General features: G+C 61.0%; 1 protein-coding gene across 4 annotated transcripts in view; it reads left to right on the top strand.

Moving 5' to 3' along the window:
• BCAR1 (BCAR1 scaffold protein, Cas family member) overlaps nt 1–17,363 on the top strand; it is a 34,092-nt gene that overhangs the window by 13,213 nt on the left and 3,516 nt on the right. For 2 of the 4 annotated variants that reach the window (XM_021672596.2, XM_021672598.2), the window contains 5 exons: nt 8,446–9,078; nt 13,673–13,834; nt 14,017–14,133; nt 14,889–15,986; nt 16,921–17,010. In XM_021672596.2, the coding sequence (XP_021528271.2) occupies nt 8,446–9,078; nt 13,673–13,834; nt 14,017–14,133; nt 14,889–15,986; nt 16,921–17,010 (2,100 nt within the window). Of the gene's footprint in view, nt 1–99; nt 154–7,873; nt 8,246–8,445; nt 9,079–13,672; nt 13,835–14,016; nt 14,134–14,888; nt 15,987–16,920; nt 17,011–17,363 lie in introns of those variants that run through there. The other 2 variants (XM_021672595.2, XM_021672597.2) reach the window with 2 other exon arrangements.

The raw sequence follows: 17,363 nt of genomic DNA, 5'->3' as shown, positions 1-17,363 counted from the left end.
GATCGGTTCTGGGCGGCCGAGGCGGCAGCTGCGCGGCTGTACTGGGGCGGCCGCAGCGCGCTCGGAGCCCCGAGGGCACGCGGCCCGAGCAGCTCGGTGTGCGCCCTCGGGGGAGCGGGGGTTCCAGGCCGGCCGGACACCATGAACCACCTGGTGAGGGCGCCAGGCGGGGCGGGGCCGCGTCCCGGCTTCGAGGCGGCCGGCTCCCGGGCGGGCGCGGGCGGGAAGGGGTTAAGCCAGCGGCATTTCCTGCTGGACCTGCGGGGCCTGGGAACTGCCGGCCGGGGTCCGCTGCCCCGGGACCTCCTTCCGCCCTGGCCGGGGAGGCGAGAAGCAGGACCCGCGGGGGCTCCGGAGCCTGCGCGCCTCGGTGGTGTTGGCGGGGCCGGAGGCAGGCTGGAGGGTTCCTAGGTCGGGAAAGTGGCTGGCGGGGCCCGCGCTCCCCTGTCGGCTGCCGCCGGCTGTGTCACCTTGGGCCTCTGCGCCCTGCCCTCGAGCCTCAGTTTCCTCGTCTGCGAGGAGGGGCCGGTGAGCCTCGGGCGAGTGGTCCGTCTGGTGTGGCGTGGGGACTGCCCACCGCTCCCGGAGAGGGAGGAACTCCGGGGAACCGAGGCCGGGCGGGCTAGTGCGTGGCGCCGGCGGAGAAGGCTCGTCCGGAGCACCCGGCTTCGGTTAATGATTCACTCCGGCCGCCGGCGCCGGGTTCCGGGAGCGGAGCAGGGGTGGGGGCGGGCGCGCCGCGGGCTTGCCTTCCCACCCGCCGAGCGCCGGTGGAAGCCGGGTCCTGGCCACGGGAGTCCCTGCCGCACGCGAGAGTCGTGGGAGGGGGCCAGGGTCGGGTTCTGCAGTGTGACTTTGGAGTCCATGGTTGAGGGACCCGCAGAGTTAGAGCAGGGGTGGGGCTGCCGCTCGAGGGTCTCAGAGGCTGATCGGAGGGCCAAGGAGAGGGAGATGGGCAAGCTGAGATTTGCCGAGGAGTGCGGGGCGACGGGCTTACGGCCTTAGGGGCCTGGAAGATGTTAGAGTTTCGAGTTCCAGACCGGGGACAGCAGCTCCTTTTTCCACCACAAGGCTCCCGTTCCCTCCTGAGAACCCCTGGTTTCCTTTCCCCCACCTCTCCCCGGCTTTGCCGCGGCTTTGGTCACCTTCGCAGAATGACCATGGGTTGATAACTTTTTTGCTGGATTCGGCCAGGTGAGATGTTTCCCATCGTCCTGGGCCGGGTGACGCCCCCTTTTGTGCCCATTCCTTTCCCTCGGTGAAGAATTGGGTGGTGGGGGCTGGATAACCTGTGAGAGCAGGTGTTGGGGTGCCTGGAGAATCCGGGCCCAGGTACGGGGGCGGGGAGGGGGGCTGTGGGTAAAGGAGCTTGGGGGAGGAGCTGCTGACACTTCCTCCTGGCACTGCTTGCCCGGGAGCTGGGTGGAGGCAGGGCCGGGCAGTCCCAGGTTCTGCCAGTAAAGTCACCTTGGGCTGGGACAGGAGGCAGTAACAGCCTCTGGCCATTACTGTTTGTCTGAGCAGGAGGTTGAGCACTGTGGGCTGGTACCATGGCCCCAGGTCTGACTGAGGGATGGAAGTAAGAACAGTGTCGCTAGGGCCTCCTGTCTGTGCAGGAAGCGCCCTGAGACAGCTCCTCACGCCCCTCCCCCATTATACAGATGGTGCAGATTGGGACACTGAGGTACAGAGAGGCAGTCAGTTGTCCTCAGAACTGGCTCCAGAACCTCGTCTCTTGTCATGGCCCCCAGTGCAGCACCACTTGTGGCCTCCTAATTCCTAGTCTGGGACTGGGGCTGCTCAGGTCCTTGGAGACCACCATGCTCTTTTGGGGTTGTCGCCTTGGTAGGAACCCTCTGGTTTCAAGGCTGTGCCTTTGTGGCCCTCTTCTGGCATCTACTGTCCCTTTAGGAGTAGATCACCCTTTTCTCCTGAACCTAGACAACTCCCTCTCTTGCCCCCAGAAGCCCATAGCCAGCTGAAGCAGCTAGAACCAACCAGTAGGGGAGGTGCATGCGCTCCAGGGGAACTTCTTGGAGGAGGCAGTATTGGCGTCAGACTTGAAGTGTTTAGGTTTTGGGGTTGGGTGATAGAGATATTTCTCCAGCAAAGACACTGGGCAAACCTCTTCCTCTGGGTCTTTCGGGGCCCCCAGATAAGGGGCTGCAAGGTGGTCTCCCTGTAAGAGGGTGGGGCTCTGCCCTCTGTCAGGCCCTTCCTGGCCCTCTGAGCACAGGAGAGGCCCTGTGTCTTGCTGCCCTAACTTCCTCCCACCTCTAGGTGCTAGCCTGGGGCAGAAGGAGGGTGGGGTGGGGGTGGGTCCAGCCTCCTTGATGACACAGCTGGGGCTGGAGGTGGGGGTGCCCCTATTCTGGGCCTGGTGCTGTCCCCGAAGTCAGGGGTCAGCCTCACACTGAGCTCTCTGCCAAAATTCTCAGATCATAAGCATGAGCTCCAGCCAGTCTGCTTGAGTGAACCCTACTCATCCTGCCTACAGGGGCACGGGCCTGGGGGCTGCCAGCCATCCTCACTGTACTTGGGGTGTTTTGAGTTGCAGCTTCCATGTCCTGCAGCAGGAGGGCCCTCCCTGTGCCACCGACTCTGCCCAGCCTCTTAGGGACACTGCCTGGGATGCTCTGGCAGGAGTGGGGACTGGAGTGTGCTTCCAGCCCATAGCTGGCCCTGGGCATAAAGGCATCTGCTGTGGCATTGCAGCCAAGGCCAGGCTGTGCTCTGTGCTTGTGTTGGGGTGCCCTTGGCAGTGGACACCCCACAGGTGGCTTTTTATTCCCTCCTGCTGCTGAGTGTCACACGTGGGGCTGAGGGCCTGCACCCCTTCCCTGCCTCATCCTCTTTGAGGAGTCATGTCCTCCTGAGGCCGGCAGGACAGGAGCCATGCTCCCCGGGGTGGTTCTGGAACATGGGCCCCGTACACAGGCTATGTGGTCCGCCCACACCCTTGCTGCCTGCCACCCGGGCACCCAGGACTTGAGCCCAGACCCTGGCCACCCAGTCGTCTGTGGAATATTAGGAGAAGATGCCACTAAAGCTGGCAGGCCCTGGAGTTCCACCCAGGATGGGGACATGGGTAGGGGAAGAAATGCTGCCCCTCAGAGCCCCCTCAGAGCCTGGGCCAGGGCCAAGTAGGGTGATGGGGACCCACCTGGAGGGGTCCTGATGTGGTGTGTGGATGAGTGGAAACTGCGAGTGCAGATGGCCAGTGGGGCGCACACTCGTTGGGCCTGCATCTGTTGGCCACGGGGCCTCGTTGGGACAAGCAAATAGAATGCCCCAGAAGTAAACTTGGCCCAAGTTTGTGACGGTTCTGGGTATGAAAGAAGCCAGTGTTTCCCAAGTGCCTGCTGTGTGCAAGGCTCTGTGCTGGGGCGGGTGCGCATGTGCACTGGGGGCATGGACAGGAGGGGTGGGGAAGGCCTATGACATTTCCTCTCATGGTTTCCACAAACCCAGGCATCACCCCTGGTTGGAGGTAAAGTTGAACCACCCAGCTTCACTGTATCTGAGCCCGCGGTTGGCCTCTGCTGCTTCTGGACTCAGTGACCCCCAGGCTGTCAGGGAACTTCTGAGCCTTGGTTTCCCTATGTAGTGAGATGGAGGTAATCATGTCTTATAAGGTTGTTTCGGAGGTTAAATGAGCTGCTGGCTGTGCGGGAAAGAGCTCTGCCTCTGGCAGGGAGGAACTGTGCTGTTTTATTGTTGTGAACCTAGTGACAAGTGTGGCACTATTACTCGTTTCCTTGTCTGTCCCCACCCCAGGGTCTTGGGCGGAGACCAGGAGTTCCTCTGGCCATTTCCTCCCAGCTCCCACCTTGCGCTGGCTTGCGGGTGCTGAGGTCACATTTGCTGGGTGAAAGGGTGCAGGCCAGATGTGAGCCAGGCCTGGCAGAGGGGGTTTTGGTCAGAGGTGTTGCCTGCAGTGTTCACTGCAGTTGGCTCAGGCTGGCCCTGCACCTGAGAACTCCTGGGTTGTCTCTTCAGGCAACCAGGGAAGGCTCCTTGGAGCAGCAGCATCTCTTATTACTCCCCAACTCCAGCTTCCCCACACCCAGAGTCAGCATCTGGGGACAGCTACAGCATGTCCAGGGCTCCCAAGGCAGCTGGCAGAGCCAATGAGGAGACCCCAGCACCCATCCGATAGCTGCAGCTCTCTCTGACGTGTGCCGCCTGCCTGGCCCGGGTGGATCTGGTGCCCAGGTGGACCCCAGGATACAATGAGGGCCGTTCTTGAAGCCAGGCAGAGCCCGTGGGGCGGTCCTGTCGGCTCCCATGTGCAACAGCTGGGATATTGTTTGGGGAGTGCTGGCATCAGGCTGGGGCTCTCCCCATCTGGCCCTGCCCTCTGGGATAAGCGAGCCCCTGAGGGCATTCCCGGGTTCCTCTGTGCACGCGCCCTGGAGCTGCCCTGCTGAAGAAGGTAGACTTGTCCTCCTGTCCTGGGTGCCTGGGGTCCCGGAGTGTGAATTGGGCTGTATCAAGACATGCTGGGCAGTACTGTGAGGTGAGGGCAGAGGGGAGGCAGTGTCCCAGGAGGAGCCTTCCTGGAGGGGATGATGGTCCAGCGTGTCCTGAAGTGGGAGTGGGGAGTAGCAGAGTGAGGTACCAGAGACTGGGAGAGTCAGGCAGCAGTGTCCACTGTGCCTTGGACACAGGTGGCTGACAGTGTCCCCCTGGGCTGGCTTTGCACCCCCTCTGAGGTCACAGTTGTGTGTGTCCCTTGAGAACTTGGGCAGGAGCACCTGATTGGCCCAGCTTGGGTCATGCCCTAGGCCCAGCAGTGCAGGAGGCCAAGAAAGTAAGTTTGGGGAAGCTGGCCTCTCCCCCTGGTTGGAGGGTGTTCCTGGGGAGGCTGCTGGGGGGCCTGTGAGCATGTCCAGTGCTTGGGGTGGTGTGGGCTTTGCTTTTCTGGGCCTATTTGGCCATGGGAAACTCGTTGTGTGGAAGACGGTCATTGAGCTCTGCCCGCGTTATCTTTGGAGTCTGCCCTGTGAGTCCTTCCCACCCCTCCAGGCTCACAGCCTGCCTCCCTGCTCCAGCCCCCTGGCTGAGGCCCTTTGCCCCGTGCTCTTCCCAGACACAGTCCTGTGGAACGTCATCTTCTTGGGGAGGCCGTCTCTGACCCTGTGTTCAGAGGCCTCTCTCACATTATTTTTGGCACCCCTACTTTCTTCCCCATCAAAGCAAATTGCTTGGTGTCTTTCTGTCCCACTATAGTATAGGGCCCGTGTGGACAGAGGCCTTGTCCACGAGGCCTGCGCTATCTCTGCAGAGCCCGGCCAAAGCAGGGGCCAGACACATCTTTTGTTAAAAGAGTAATGTGGCTGGGCAAGGTGGCTCACACCTGTAATCCCAACACTTTGGGTAGCTGAAGCTGGAGTGATCGATCACTTGAGCCCAGGAGTTTGAGACCAGCCTAGGCAAGATAAGGAGACCCCATCTCTACACAAAATTAGCTGGGCTGGTGGTGCACGCCTGTAGTCTTAGCTGCTTGGGAGGCTGAGGTGGGAGGATCGCGTGAGCCTGAGAGGTGGTTGCATTGAGAGCCACAGTTGCAGTACTGGGCGATAGAGCAAGACACTGTCTAAAAAAATAAAACTTTTTATGAAACCAGGGCTGTCATCATCCAGCAGAGAGGATCTAGGTGCTCAGAGAGTCTAGGGGATTTGCCCAAGGTCCCACAGCCGGGCCCAGGTCTGAGTCTTAGCTGCTTCTTAGCGAGGAGGAAGGAGTGCCCATCCTTGGGGACAGACAGGGAGGCAGAGAGCCCCAGAGAGGTGGGTCCCTGGCCAGCTGTAGCGGTCGGTTGTGTACCAGCAGTGTCCAGAGCTCAGGCTGGCAGGGCGTGGGGGGGCACAGCAGCTGACGCAGGCCGGGGAGCTTCTGGTGCCAGGCGCCTAGTGCCACGTGCCCAGCCTGTGAGGTGCTTCCCAGCCTGGCTCCAGCGGCCCCAGACTGGGCTGTGGCCTATCAGTGAACTCATGCTGGGAGGAGTTGGGCCTTGAGGGCAGAGGCCCCAGCCGCTCACCTGAGCCAGGCTTCCCCTCCCTGCAAGGCCTTTCCCTCCACAGAGCCGCCGCCCTCCCTGCTTGTGCTCCCACAGCCTCCCTGAGTGCCCAGCCCTGCCTGGTGGGGCCTCTGCCAGCCTTCCCTGGGCCGCCCTCCTAAGAGGTGAGGGGCCTCCTCGGGGCAGTCCCCTCTGTCCACACCCCCACCTTCTCTGACTTGGCTAGAGGGGAATTTTCCTGTGACTCACTCTGCTGGCACTTCCTGTGGTCACCAGGGCAGGGGCTGGGGGACCCGGCAGGCTGCTCTGTGGTGTGTAGGGTCACTGGGGGATGGTGGCCCGCCCCCTGATGGGCTGTGATTCCCAAAGGCAGGCTGCAGACCATATTTGGGAAATGCTCATCTTGCTGGCAGCCTAGGATGGGGGCCCTGAGCCCGGGTGGGCTGTAGGACAGCCTCCGCTCTTCCCACTCCTCTGTGGGGCTCTGGCCCCTCGACCCACCGCAGCGCCTGTCCCATCCTGCCTGAGACTGGGACACAGTCCACTGATTTCTTTTTGTGTATTTTTTCAGCCCAAAGCAAGAAACACTCATTCCTGAAAAACAGGAAGAGAAAGTGTCCCCATTGTCTCACACATCTCGATCCTGTCCTCATCCTGTCCTGTCTTTACGTTTCACAGGACGTTTTCTTGAGGCGTTTTTGACTTGAGTACCTTTTTCATGTCTGTGATTGTGGTGTGGACAGTGCTGCAGTGATCTGGGGCCTCTGCCCTTGTGCCCACCTTGGCTCCAACGTGACTCCACCTGGGCCTGCCCTCCTGAGCTGCCACCGGCACCTCCCATGGGCCTTGCCCCTCCTGGCTCCCCACACTCCAGCCTCTGGCCCTTTTAGGGGCTGGAGGCTCCAAGCTGCTCTGGAGAAATGGGCTCCCAGCTGATGACACCCACCCGGGGCAAATGAGCAGTGGGGTCTGAATGTCTGCTCCTGGGACCTGGGGCACCCACTGCCTGCCCGGGCCACTGCATGGTGTGCCATCGCCTTCTTCCCCCCATGCTGGCCAGGGAGACGGAGCTCAGAGGGGTGCTGTCCAGCCCCTGCTGGTGTAGGGGAGGAGGGTGGGCCCTTGGGACTTGGAAGAGGCCTCACCCCTCTCCTCTGCCCCAAGGCCCAGGCTCCTGCTTCCTGTTTCTGCCCAAGGGGGTGTGGCCCTTCCTTGTTTCACTCCTTGCAGATGGAGTTCAGAAAATGGGACTTGGACCCAAGTGGGGATGGTCACACAGCTACTGGCTAGCCAGAACCCAGGTCCCATTTCCAAGTCAGAGTCTACACATCTCAGATCCCAGGAGACTCCGAGGAGGGTCTTTGCAGGGCAGCCCAGAGCTGAGGCCAGGCTGGTGGGGTGGCTGGAACCCAATGTGGGTCACCTCCCAGCTGGCCTGGCACTGTCCTCAGACCTGGCTTCCCTGTGTGTGAAGTCTGGGGCCCCTGTGGAACCCATGTAGCCCTCTGCTGCCCTAGGAGGGGCCGCAGCCCTGGCCTTGTCTCACCCCGTGCCTTCCTCACACCTACCTTTTACTGGAACCAACCACACTCTCTAGCTGGGGACCCCCTGTCCCTGGGCCCAGCCTGCGCCTGGCACCTGGATGGGGCAGCAGGGGCAAGGATGCACGAGTGTGGCAGGAAACCGTGAGGCCTCCCTGCTCGGGCTCTTGTGTCCCAGCAAGGCTCCGAGCCTGCCCTTGCCATGGCCCTTCTGCCTCTGATCCCACAGCCTCCTCCAAGTCCCTCTTGGGCTACTTGGTTTCTGTGCCACGTGGAGCATGTGCCCTGCCCTGGGAGAGTTTGCTGAGGGTGATGGGGCTGGACAGGGAGGGTGCGCCTCCTGTTTTCCTCCCAGCCTTACGGAAGGTGTTTGAGGTTTCTAAATTATTGACTTTTTGGTAGATTTTGGGTAGATGGACTTTGTTAAGGAAGTTCCCTCTCATTTTTGTTCAGTTTTTATTCTAAGAAGTTGTCCTTTTTGTTAGATTATTTTCTTTTGTCTCAAGAGACAACCATTGCAATTTCTTTTCACCTGGCGGCACTGTCGTTATTAACTGCTGCTCTCCCTGTGTTAGTCCAGGTAGCAGAGTGGCCTTGGGCGGGGATTTTAGGGGTATCCTGAGGGTCATCCCTGGAGTTTTGGTGGTGGCAGTGGTCAAGAGGATTTTGTGGCGCTATACAGGTGAAATTGAAAGGCCAAGATCAGCTGGGCCTTTTTGCTGGGAAAGGTGGGGACAGTGGAGGCAAAGACACAGTGATCTCACCAAACTCCACTAAGTTCCTTTCCCACTATCAAAGCCGGGTGCCTCCCCAGAGCGGGGCGGGAGCTGGGGAGCCCCTGACGCCCCATGCACATCTCACACCTGTGTCCTCTCTCCCCAGAACGTACTGGCCAAAGCCCTCTATGACAATGTGGCCGAGTCCCCGGATGAGCTCTCCTTTCGCAAGGGCGACATCATGACGGTGCTGGAGCAGGACACGCAGGGCCTGGATGGCTGGTGGCTCTGCTCGCTGCACGGGCGCCAGGGCATCGTGCCCGGGAACCGCCTCAAGATCTTAGTGGGCATGTACGATAAGAAGCCAGCAGGGCCTGGCCCTGGTCCTCCCGCTGCCCCTGCCCAGCCCCAGCCCGGCCTCCCACAAAGCCTCCATGCCCCAGCGCCTCCGACCTCCCAGTACACGCCCATGCTCCCAGCCACCTACCAGCCCCAGCCTGACAGCGTCTACCTGGTGCCCACCCCGAGCAAGACTCCTCAAGGCCTCTACCAAGCCCCTGGCCCCAGCCCTCAGTTCCAGTCGCCCCCAGCCAAGCAGACATCTACCTTCTCGAAGCAGACGCCCCATCACCCATTTCCCAGCCCGGCCACAGACCTGTACCAGGTGCCCCCAGGGCCTGGAGGTCCTGCCCAGGACATTTACCAGGTGCCACCTTCTGCCGGGATGGGGCATGACATCTACCAGGTTCCACCATCCATGGACACCCGCAGCTGGGAGGGCACAAAGCCCCCGGCAAAGGTAAGGCCATCCTGGCTCAGTCATGCAGCCCTCACAGGTGTAGCCCAGGCCCTGGTTTCTGGGCGCAGGTCAAGGTGGGAGGTGAGTGTTTGGGGAGTGTTCATTTGTCTGGGGAAGGTGGATAGGAACGGGCCCAGAGGGGAGATGCCCTTCTGGCCTCTGCCACGCTGACTGAAGCGGCTGTCTCACCACAGGGAGCAGCCTGTTGAGGCGTCCCAGGGGCAGGTGGAGCTTGGCACATGGGGTCAGCAGTTGCTGGGTCCCCGCGGGGCAGAGCCCATCCACCTCATGCCCAGCTGCCCTGTGCCCTCTGGGTTTACATGTCAGCCTCTGGATGGGGTTCTGGCACATCTTCTGGCTGCCCCTGCCTCTGTGGGCCAACCCCTCTCCACTTCTGGGGCATGCTAGGAGCCAGTGGGTGCTTATGGTAATCTGAATGTGACTCTTGGACCCGGGGAGGATGCGGCCCCTGAGATTGCTAGAGGAGGGCTGCTCTGAGAGCTCTGGGCTCTTGTTGTGAGATGCCGGGCCTGGGAACAAGACCTCTGGCTTCCAGGCCCTCAGCCCGCTCCCCCAGGCCCCTGACTCCCAAGCTCACCTGCCTATAGGAAGCGGCTGGAGAGGGTGGCGAGGTCCACTGGCTGTGGCAGGAGCAATCTTTTCTCACCTTTGATTGTCCCGTTCCACTGTGCCAAAGCCCCCTCAAGAGCTGGGGTGTGGAGTTTCCAGGCCTGGAAGCGGAGGAGACATCCCGGGTCTTTTGTCTTCTCCTGCCTGCTACTTCTTATGGCTCACCAGGAAGACCTGAGAAACCCAGCCCATGCTGCCGTCTCAGCACTCCCAAGGGACATAGCAGCCCCGGCTCTGTGGGGTCAGCTTTCTAGGACCCAGCCAAAGCCTTGTGTTTTTGCCATGTCCTGTCTAGAGCCACCTGTGTCTGGAGAGACAGTGGCCAAGTGGACACTCAGCCCAGGGCTGAGGTAGAGACCTCATTGGTGCCAGCTGGGCATCGAGTCAGCAGGAAGTCACCCCCACCCCTGCCCATGGGTGGCCTGCACCCAGGAGACCTGGCGGGAGGTCATTGGCAGGTTGGACTCCATGGACATGGGCCATGAAGCCTGGCCACTAGGGGAGCATGGGTCACTGGCTCCCGCTTCCTGCTCTTCCGGCTCCTTCAGCCATCTCTCCAGAGACGAGCCTGGCTGGTGCAGGGCTGCCCGGGTGAGGCTGCTCCAAAACTGGCTTTAGCAAGAGGAGCAGGGTCCTGTTATTCCCTGGGGAGGTGGCAGGGGGCAGTGCCCTGTGGGGGAGCCTCAGGCCATGGCCCGCGCACACTCAGACCCCACATAGATGCATACCCGCACCCCACCCATGCAGACACGTGTGCACAAACACATGCCTGCACACACCTCATGTTTACGAACACATGCACATAGCTGCATCCCAGCTCCCACAAATGGACACACGTATATGCCCACACATGCGCACATCACATGCATGAACACATGCACACCTTGCCCCACATGTACAAACACATGTGTACGCCCACATATGTAAAGCATGTCCACCCATCAGTATCCTGCAAACATGTACAAATGCATGTGCATATATACACACAGACACAAACCACACTCCACATGCCCGAGGCCAGTCACACCCCCTCCTCCCCTCCTCCACCTTTGCAGTGAAGCTTGTCCTGATGTGGGTGGGAGGCTGAGGCAGGCAGCGGAAGCCCTGTGGGCCGAGCAGCAGCAACGAGACCTGCGGACCTAACCTGGCCTCCAGCCCATGTTTTGGTAGCTGTTCTGTTTCCCTCTCCAGCAAGGGGCCTGCTCTCATTTTTGTCAGGGGCTCAACCAGCTGGGTCCTTCTCTGCCCAGGCCCACTGCTAGAGCTGTCCAGTCCTGTGCCCCAAGGCCTGGACCTAGCTGGTGGCCCAGGAAGAAGAGCCCTTCGTCCTGGGCCCGGTTGCTCTCCCCCAGGAAACCTCCTTCAATCTTGATTGTGTCTGCTTGTATTTTATGATCACAAAAGAAATGCTCATTTGCTGTAGAAAATGCATAATGTATGAAGTCGTCTGGAGACAAAATTTTCTAATCAAGAGGTAATCACTGGAAAATTCTGGCATATTTTGTCTAGCAGCTTCCCTGTGTTTCACAGATTTATACACGTGGTTTTGCATTTCAAAGTTGTAAATCCAACATTAGATACCAAAAGTATTTTGTTGTCCAGGCGAGGTGGCTCACACCTGTAATCCCAGCACTTTAGGAGTCTGAGGTGGGCAGATCATGAGCTCAGGAGTTCAAGACCAGCCTGGCCAGCATGGTGAAACCCCATCTGTACTAATAATACAAAATGGGTGACACCCATTTTGCAGAAGCGGGAGGCCAGCCACTGAGCTGTAGGGCGGGGGCCTACCTTATCCCCTTCCCCTGATGCCTTCCTCTTGTGCCCTGACTGGGAGGCAGGGATGTGTTCCTGAGTTCACTGCTCTCCCCCGCTTGATGCCTTATCCTGGGGGAAGAGAGAGGCAGCAGGACACAGCCCTGGCCGTGGCGGGCCCCGTGCTGCCTGGCTCTGTGCGTGCACCTGGCAGTGGGCCTGTGCTGTGTTTTCTCTGCATTATATGAGGTGTGTGAGTGAGTGTCAGAGACTGTGTGGGTCTTTTGTCAGGGTCTGTGTCTCTGTCCCCTCCTCCTGGGCTCTGGCTTTGTTCCCACAACCTCCGGGGGCTCCAGGGCCTGCTAGTGAGGTCTCAGGTGTGCTGCAGGGTGGCCTGTGATTAGCAGCTGGGCTCAGTCATTCCCCTATCCCCCTGGTGGCTGACTTGCTCTGTTTTTCTAACAGAAACATTTGGTCACTGTGGCTGCCTACTGCCACCCGACTCAGCTGCAAGAGTGACAGGCGGCCATTTACCTGGGGAAACCTGGGTCCAGCTGCACCCCTGAGCCTCATCCCCTGAGGGTGGGATGGAGGGTGCTCACTCCTCCTGCTGGTGCTGGGTCCTGACTGAGCCTTGGAGCTGGGTCCCTACCTGCCTTCAGGAGGCTGGGAGGCCTAGAGAAGCCTCGGGCCCTGCCTCGAGGCCCAGCCAACCTGCCACGTCCCTCCGCCCCGCCTGCCCCACTGTTGGCAGGTCCCTGAATCTAAAAATAGCTCTGGAGGAGACTCAAGTCTGGGGCGCATGGAGGGAGATGAGTCTGGAGAGGCGGCCGCCAAATCCACTTCCAGACGTGCTGGAGCAGGGCGGGGACACCCCAAGGAGGCCTCCAGCCTGCCGGGCTCTGCTGCCAGGCGCACTGGAGGCCCAGTGGACCCAGCATTACTGCCCAGCTCTGCTGTGCCGCAAGAAGCTCTGCCAGGCCTGGGAGTGTCGGGCACCTCCGCCACCCCTATGCTCAGTGCACCCTTATAGCACCCTCAGCCAGCAGAGCTGGCTGCCTGCCTGCATTGAGAGGGCCTCGTGGGATTCAGGGGCACTGGTCCCAAGGGAGGGACTGCTTTGGCGCTGCTGCCCCCAGGGATGTGCGGGGAGGCCCCAAGTCAACCCTGTCCCAGACGTCCCCTTTGATGAGGAACAAAAGGCCTTTCTTTGGAGAGAGCTGAACAGGGAGCCTGGTGCTGGAGTTGTGTGGGCGAGGTGTGCCTAGGGACTAGAGAATCTCACCAGGGAGGCCTCGTCCTCCCCAAGGCAAGGAGGCCTTCGGGAAAGAAGGCTGCCTGGCATCACCCCCACCCCCTTCAGGCCGGTGCTGGTGAGGGGCAGCGTGGCCCTGGGCTTGCCCCTGTGCTGCCTGCCTCTGCACTGTTCGGGTCTTGGCCTCTCTGGGCTCTGGGCCAGGGTAAGAGCACCTGGGGAGGGGAGGGCCGGCCCTGGACCTGCCTCCCCTGCTGAGCCTCCTCATTTCAGGTCACCAGGGGTCTTACTTGCTGCAGGCAGCTCCCTGGGGCAGGTGCGGCAGGGAGGGGGCCTTGGTTCCAGCTGCTGCGCCGCCCCCAGCACATACCCGACCTGCCCCTCTGGCCCTGTCCTCCAGAGTCTCCACACTCTGTGTTATGGGGGAAGGGGGCTGGAGGGGCTGTGGCTCTGTCTGGTCCTGGGCTGGGCGCAGTCCCCTGCTGGGCCAACCTTTTGGGGAGGCTACAGCTGGGTGGTGTGGACAGCAGGCTCCGAGGCCTCCGCTGTGGCCTTTTATCCTGCGGGACTGAGTGCCCCAGTAATGGGGGTCCTTGCCTATGGGTAGTGCCCTCCAGAGCCAGGGTCCCAGCCCCTTACCTTGCCGGTGTCATCCCCTCCCCTCCATGTCATCAGCTGTCACCCATGCTCCGCTGTAGAGCCTTCTGGGTCAACTGGCTGTAGAGACGTTGGTGTCCTGGCCCAGGACAAGGCTCTGAATAAAACCTGGAGGAAGGTCAGCGGATGCAGAGGGGGTGAGAACTGGTGCCTTGGAGAGCCCCGTCTCTACCACCTCATGTGCCCTGCCCACCTCCCAAAAGGACGAGGCTCCCAGGTGTGAGTGGAGCCTCCCTGAGGACCCAAGGGATCCTGAGGGTAGGTTCGATGGCAGCTGTGAAGTTGGCTCTCTGTCCCCAGGTGGTGGTGCCCACCCGTGTGGGGCAGGGCTATGTATATGAGGCCGCACAGCCAGAGCAGGACGAGTATGACATCCCTCGACACCTGCTGGCCCCGGGGCCCCAGGACATCTACGACGTGCCCCCAGTTCGGGGGCTGCTTCCCAGCCAGTATGGCCAGGAGGTAGGTGTGGGGTGTGCGGCTGGTGGATGGGGTGGCGAGTCTGTGCCTCTGCTTGGCCCTGGGCAGGGAACTGCATCTTCTCAGCGCTAGCCAGGCCTGGAGGCCGTGCTGCAGGGTTTCCCCCTTTTCCATTCCCCCAAGTGGCCCTAGCACCGTTAACCCTGCACTGTTTCTGCCCCCAGGTATATGACACACCCCCCATGGCCGTCAAGGGTCCCAATGGCCGAGCCCCATTGCTGGAGGTGTATGACGTGCCCCCCAGCGTGGAGAAGGGCCTGCCGCTGTCCAGCCACCACGCGGTGAGCCAACGCCAGGGCCAGGCTGAGATTGTGTGGTGTCGGGGTGTGTACACTGGGGTGACAATCAATGTCTACAGGGCTGGGGGCCCTGGCCAGGAAGAGACTGGTTTCAGGCCCTGTTCTGCCCCTCACTGTATCATTGACAGATGAGGAAACCGAGCTCTCTTCTGAGCCTCAGATTCTTCGTCTGCAGAACTGCCCATTGCAAGGCCTTCTCCATGAGTCCCTGAGAGAGTATCTGCAAAGTGACCACGGGGTGTGTCATCTCATCCGGGATGCTTTGAAGAGTGAAGGGGGTACTAGTAATTATGCGGGAGCGTCAAGGACAAACCAGGACTGTCCTGGGCAAACCATAATTTGGTCCCCCTGATAATTCACACAGCTCAGCCACACACCTGCTGCAGAGTAGAATATTTACACGTGGTGGTGGCGGTGGGTGGTAACAGTGATGGTGATGATGAGATAATGGTACAGTGGTGGTGGCAGTGCAGTATGACAGCTGACCTTTCAGTGAGTGTCTGCAGTGACAGTTGTGTGCATTAGCACATGTGGATTTATTTGGGAGGAAGCTCTCCCACCTTCAGGCAAGCAGACAGGCACAGGGGCTCATCCCGGAGCTGTCATGGATAGGAATCCTGAAGGATGTGTGCACCAGGGCTGCGTGTGTGTGGGGCGGGGGTAGGCTGGGTGCTGCCCCCAGCCCTTGGGGTGGCAGATGGATGGACGGACAGCCTTGATCGCCGATTGTCCCCCAGGTCTACGACGTTCCTCCATCAGTGAGCAAGGACGTGCCCGACGGCCCGCTGCTGCGTGAGGAGACCTACGACGTGCCCCCTGCCTTTGCCAAGGCCAAGCCCTTTGACCCAACCCGCACCCCGCTGGTCCTGGCTTCGCCCCCTCTAGACTCCCCACCGGCTGAGGACGTGTATGACGTGCCGCCCCCAGCTCCTGACCTCTATGACGTGCCCCCTGGCTTGCGGCGGCCTGGCCCAGGCTCCCTGTACGACGTGCCCCGTGAACGGGTCCTTCCTCCTGAGGTGGCCGACGGTGGTGCGGCTGATGATGGTGTGTATGCGGTGCCTCCCCCAGCTGAGCGTGAGGCCCCAGTGGACGGCAAGCGCCTGTCAGCCTCCAGCACCGGTAGCACACGCAGCAGCCAGTCCGCTTCCTCCTTGGAGGTGGCGGGGCCGGGTCGAGAACCCCTGGAGCTAGAAGTCGCTGTGGAGGCCCTGGCTCGGCTGCAGCAGGGTGTGAGCGCCACTGTTGCCCATCTCCTGGACCTGGCAGGCAGCACCGGTGGGACCAGAAGCTGGCGCAGCACCCCTGAGCCACAGGAGCCACTGGTGCAGGAGCTGCGGGCCGCCGTGGCCGCCGTCCAGAGTGCCGTCCACGAGCTGTTGGAGTTCGCCCGCAGCGCTGTTGGCAATGCTGCCCACACATCTGACCGTGCCCTGCATGCCAAGCTTAGCCGGCAACTGCAGAAGATGGAGGACGTGCACCAGACACTGGTGGCACATGGTCAGGCTCTTGACACTGGCCGGGGAGGCCCGGGAGCCACCCCTGAAGACCTGGACCGGCTGGTGGCTTGCTCGCGGGCCGTGCCCGAGGACGCCAAGCAGCTGGCCTCCTTCCTGCACGGCAACGCCTCGTTGCTCTTCAGACGGACCAAGGCCCCTGCCCCGGGGCCCGAGGGGGGTGGCACCCTGCATCCGAACCCCACTGACAAGGCCAGCAGCATCCAGTCACGGCCCCTGCCCTCACCCCCTAAGTTCACCTCCCAGGACTCGCCGGATGGGCAATACGAGAACAGCGAGGGTGGCTGGATGGAGGACTATGACTACGTCCACCTGCAGGTGGGTGCCGCCTGCCCAGCCCCGGCTCCACCTCCGTCCCGCTCCTCCTCCCCAACTCGGGGCTCCTGTGCTCAGGGGGAGATGTGTCCCCCACTGGAGCCTGGTCCTTGGCAAGGCCCTGCACCCTCCGACCTTCCTCACCCACATCACCCCTGTGGGCCAGCACGGCTGTGTCATTGAGTCCTGTGGGCTGGTGTCTCCGGTGACCAGCAGTGGTGGCTGTGTTCTTGTGGGGGGACAGACCTGCAGAAATGTGCATACACAGAAAGATGCTCCGAGGGTGGGGGCTCAGCGGGAGACGATGGGAGGTGGCTGGGGCTGCTCCTCCCAGGCCAGTCCCTGGAGCAGAGACCTGGGTGCCAGCTGGGCGAGAGTCCCGGTAAGAAGCATTCCAGGCTGAGCTGGGCCGGAGAGGCGTCCGGAGGCGGGGAGCAGGCGGCCAAGCCTTTAGGCCAAGGGGGAGGGGTTGGGTTTGGTTTCTGGTGTGGGAGCCTGGGCAGGCAGGGTGGAGCATGCGGTGCGGCCTTTCTCAGGTGCCCCGCCCTGTGCCCAGCCTCTTCCTGGCCTGGCAGACGGTGAAAGGGGCGGCCAGCACTGCTTCCTGGGAAGCCACCTTCTCTCTGTGTGTCACAGCCAGTCTAGAGGTGTGTGTGTGGGTCTGTGTGTCCCCACATGTGGCAGCCTGGGGAGGGGTGTGTGTGTGTCTGTGTGTGTGTGTGTATGCCCCCACATGTGCCAGCCTGTGTCTGCGTGTGCTGCTGTGTGTGTGTGTATATATGTGTGTATGTATGTGTGTGTGTGTGTGTGTGTGTGTATATATGCGCACACAGTACCACCTGGTGGCCACTCAGTTCTCTGCGCCTCACGGGGCTGGCCTCCGCTTCTGGCACAGACAAGAACTGGCCTCAGCGCAGCCCCTGTGTCTTCCCTCCAGGGGAAGGAAGAGTTTGAGAAGACCCAGAAGGAGCTGCTGGAAAAGGGCAGCATCACGCGGCAGGGCAAGAGCCAGCTGGAGCTGCAGCAGGTGAGGCCCTGGCCCTGAGCGTCTTCATCTTTTCATTTGGTTTAAAGTTTTCAAGAATAACTGTTGGAGACATTTAAAGAGTGAGAGAGTGAGGTGAGGGCAGAAAACAGACCCCTCACAGCTGGCACAGGCTTGGCGTGGGGCTGGCTCTGCCCTGCTCCCTTCTTCACGCTGCTCCCTGCGTGTCCAGGAGAGTGTCCTGTGGACATTCGACTCTTCTGTCCCAGCATCTGCCATAGCATGAAGCATTCTTCATGGATTCTTTCAAAGACCACATAACATTTATTTAATGTTTATGTTGTATCTATACTTCCTTAGTGTTATTTTATCTTTTGAGATAGAGTCTTGCTCTG

Source organism: Aotus nancymaae, unplaced genomic scaffold (assembly GCF_030222135.1).
Source record: "Aotus nancymaae isolate 86718 unplaced genomic scaffold, 86718_ANA_hifiasm-v0.15.2.pri h1tg000030l, whole genome shotgun sequence".
In the NCBI taxonomy this organism is placed as follows: Eukaryota; Metazoa; Chordata; class Mammalia; order Primates; family Aotidae; genus Aotus; species Aotus nancymaae.
Note: the sequence above shows the minus strand (reverse complement) of the source record. Positions and strands in the feature narration are given on the sequence as shown.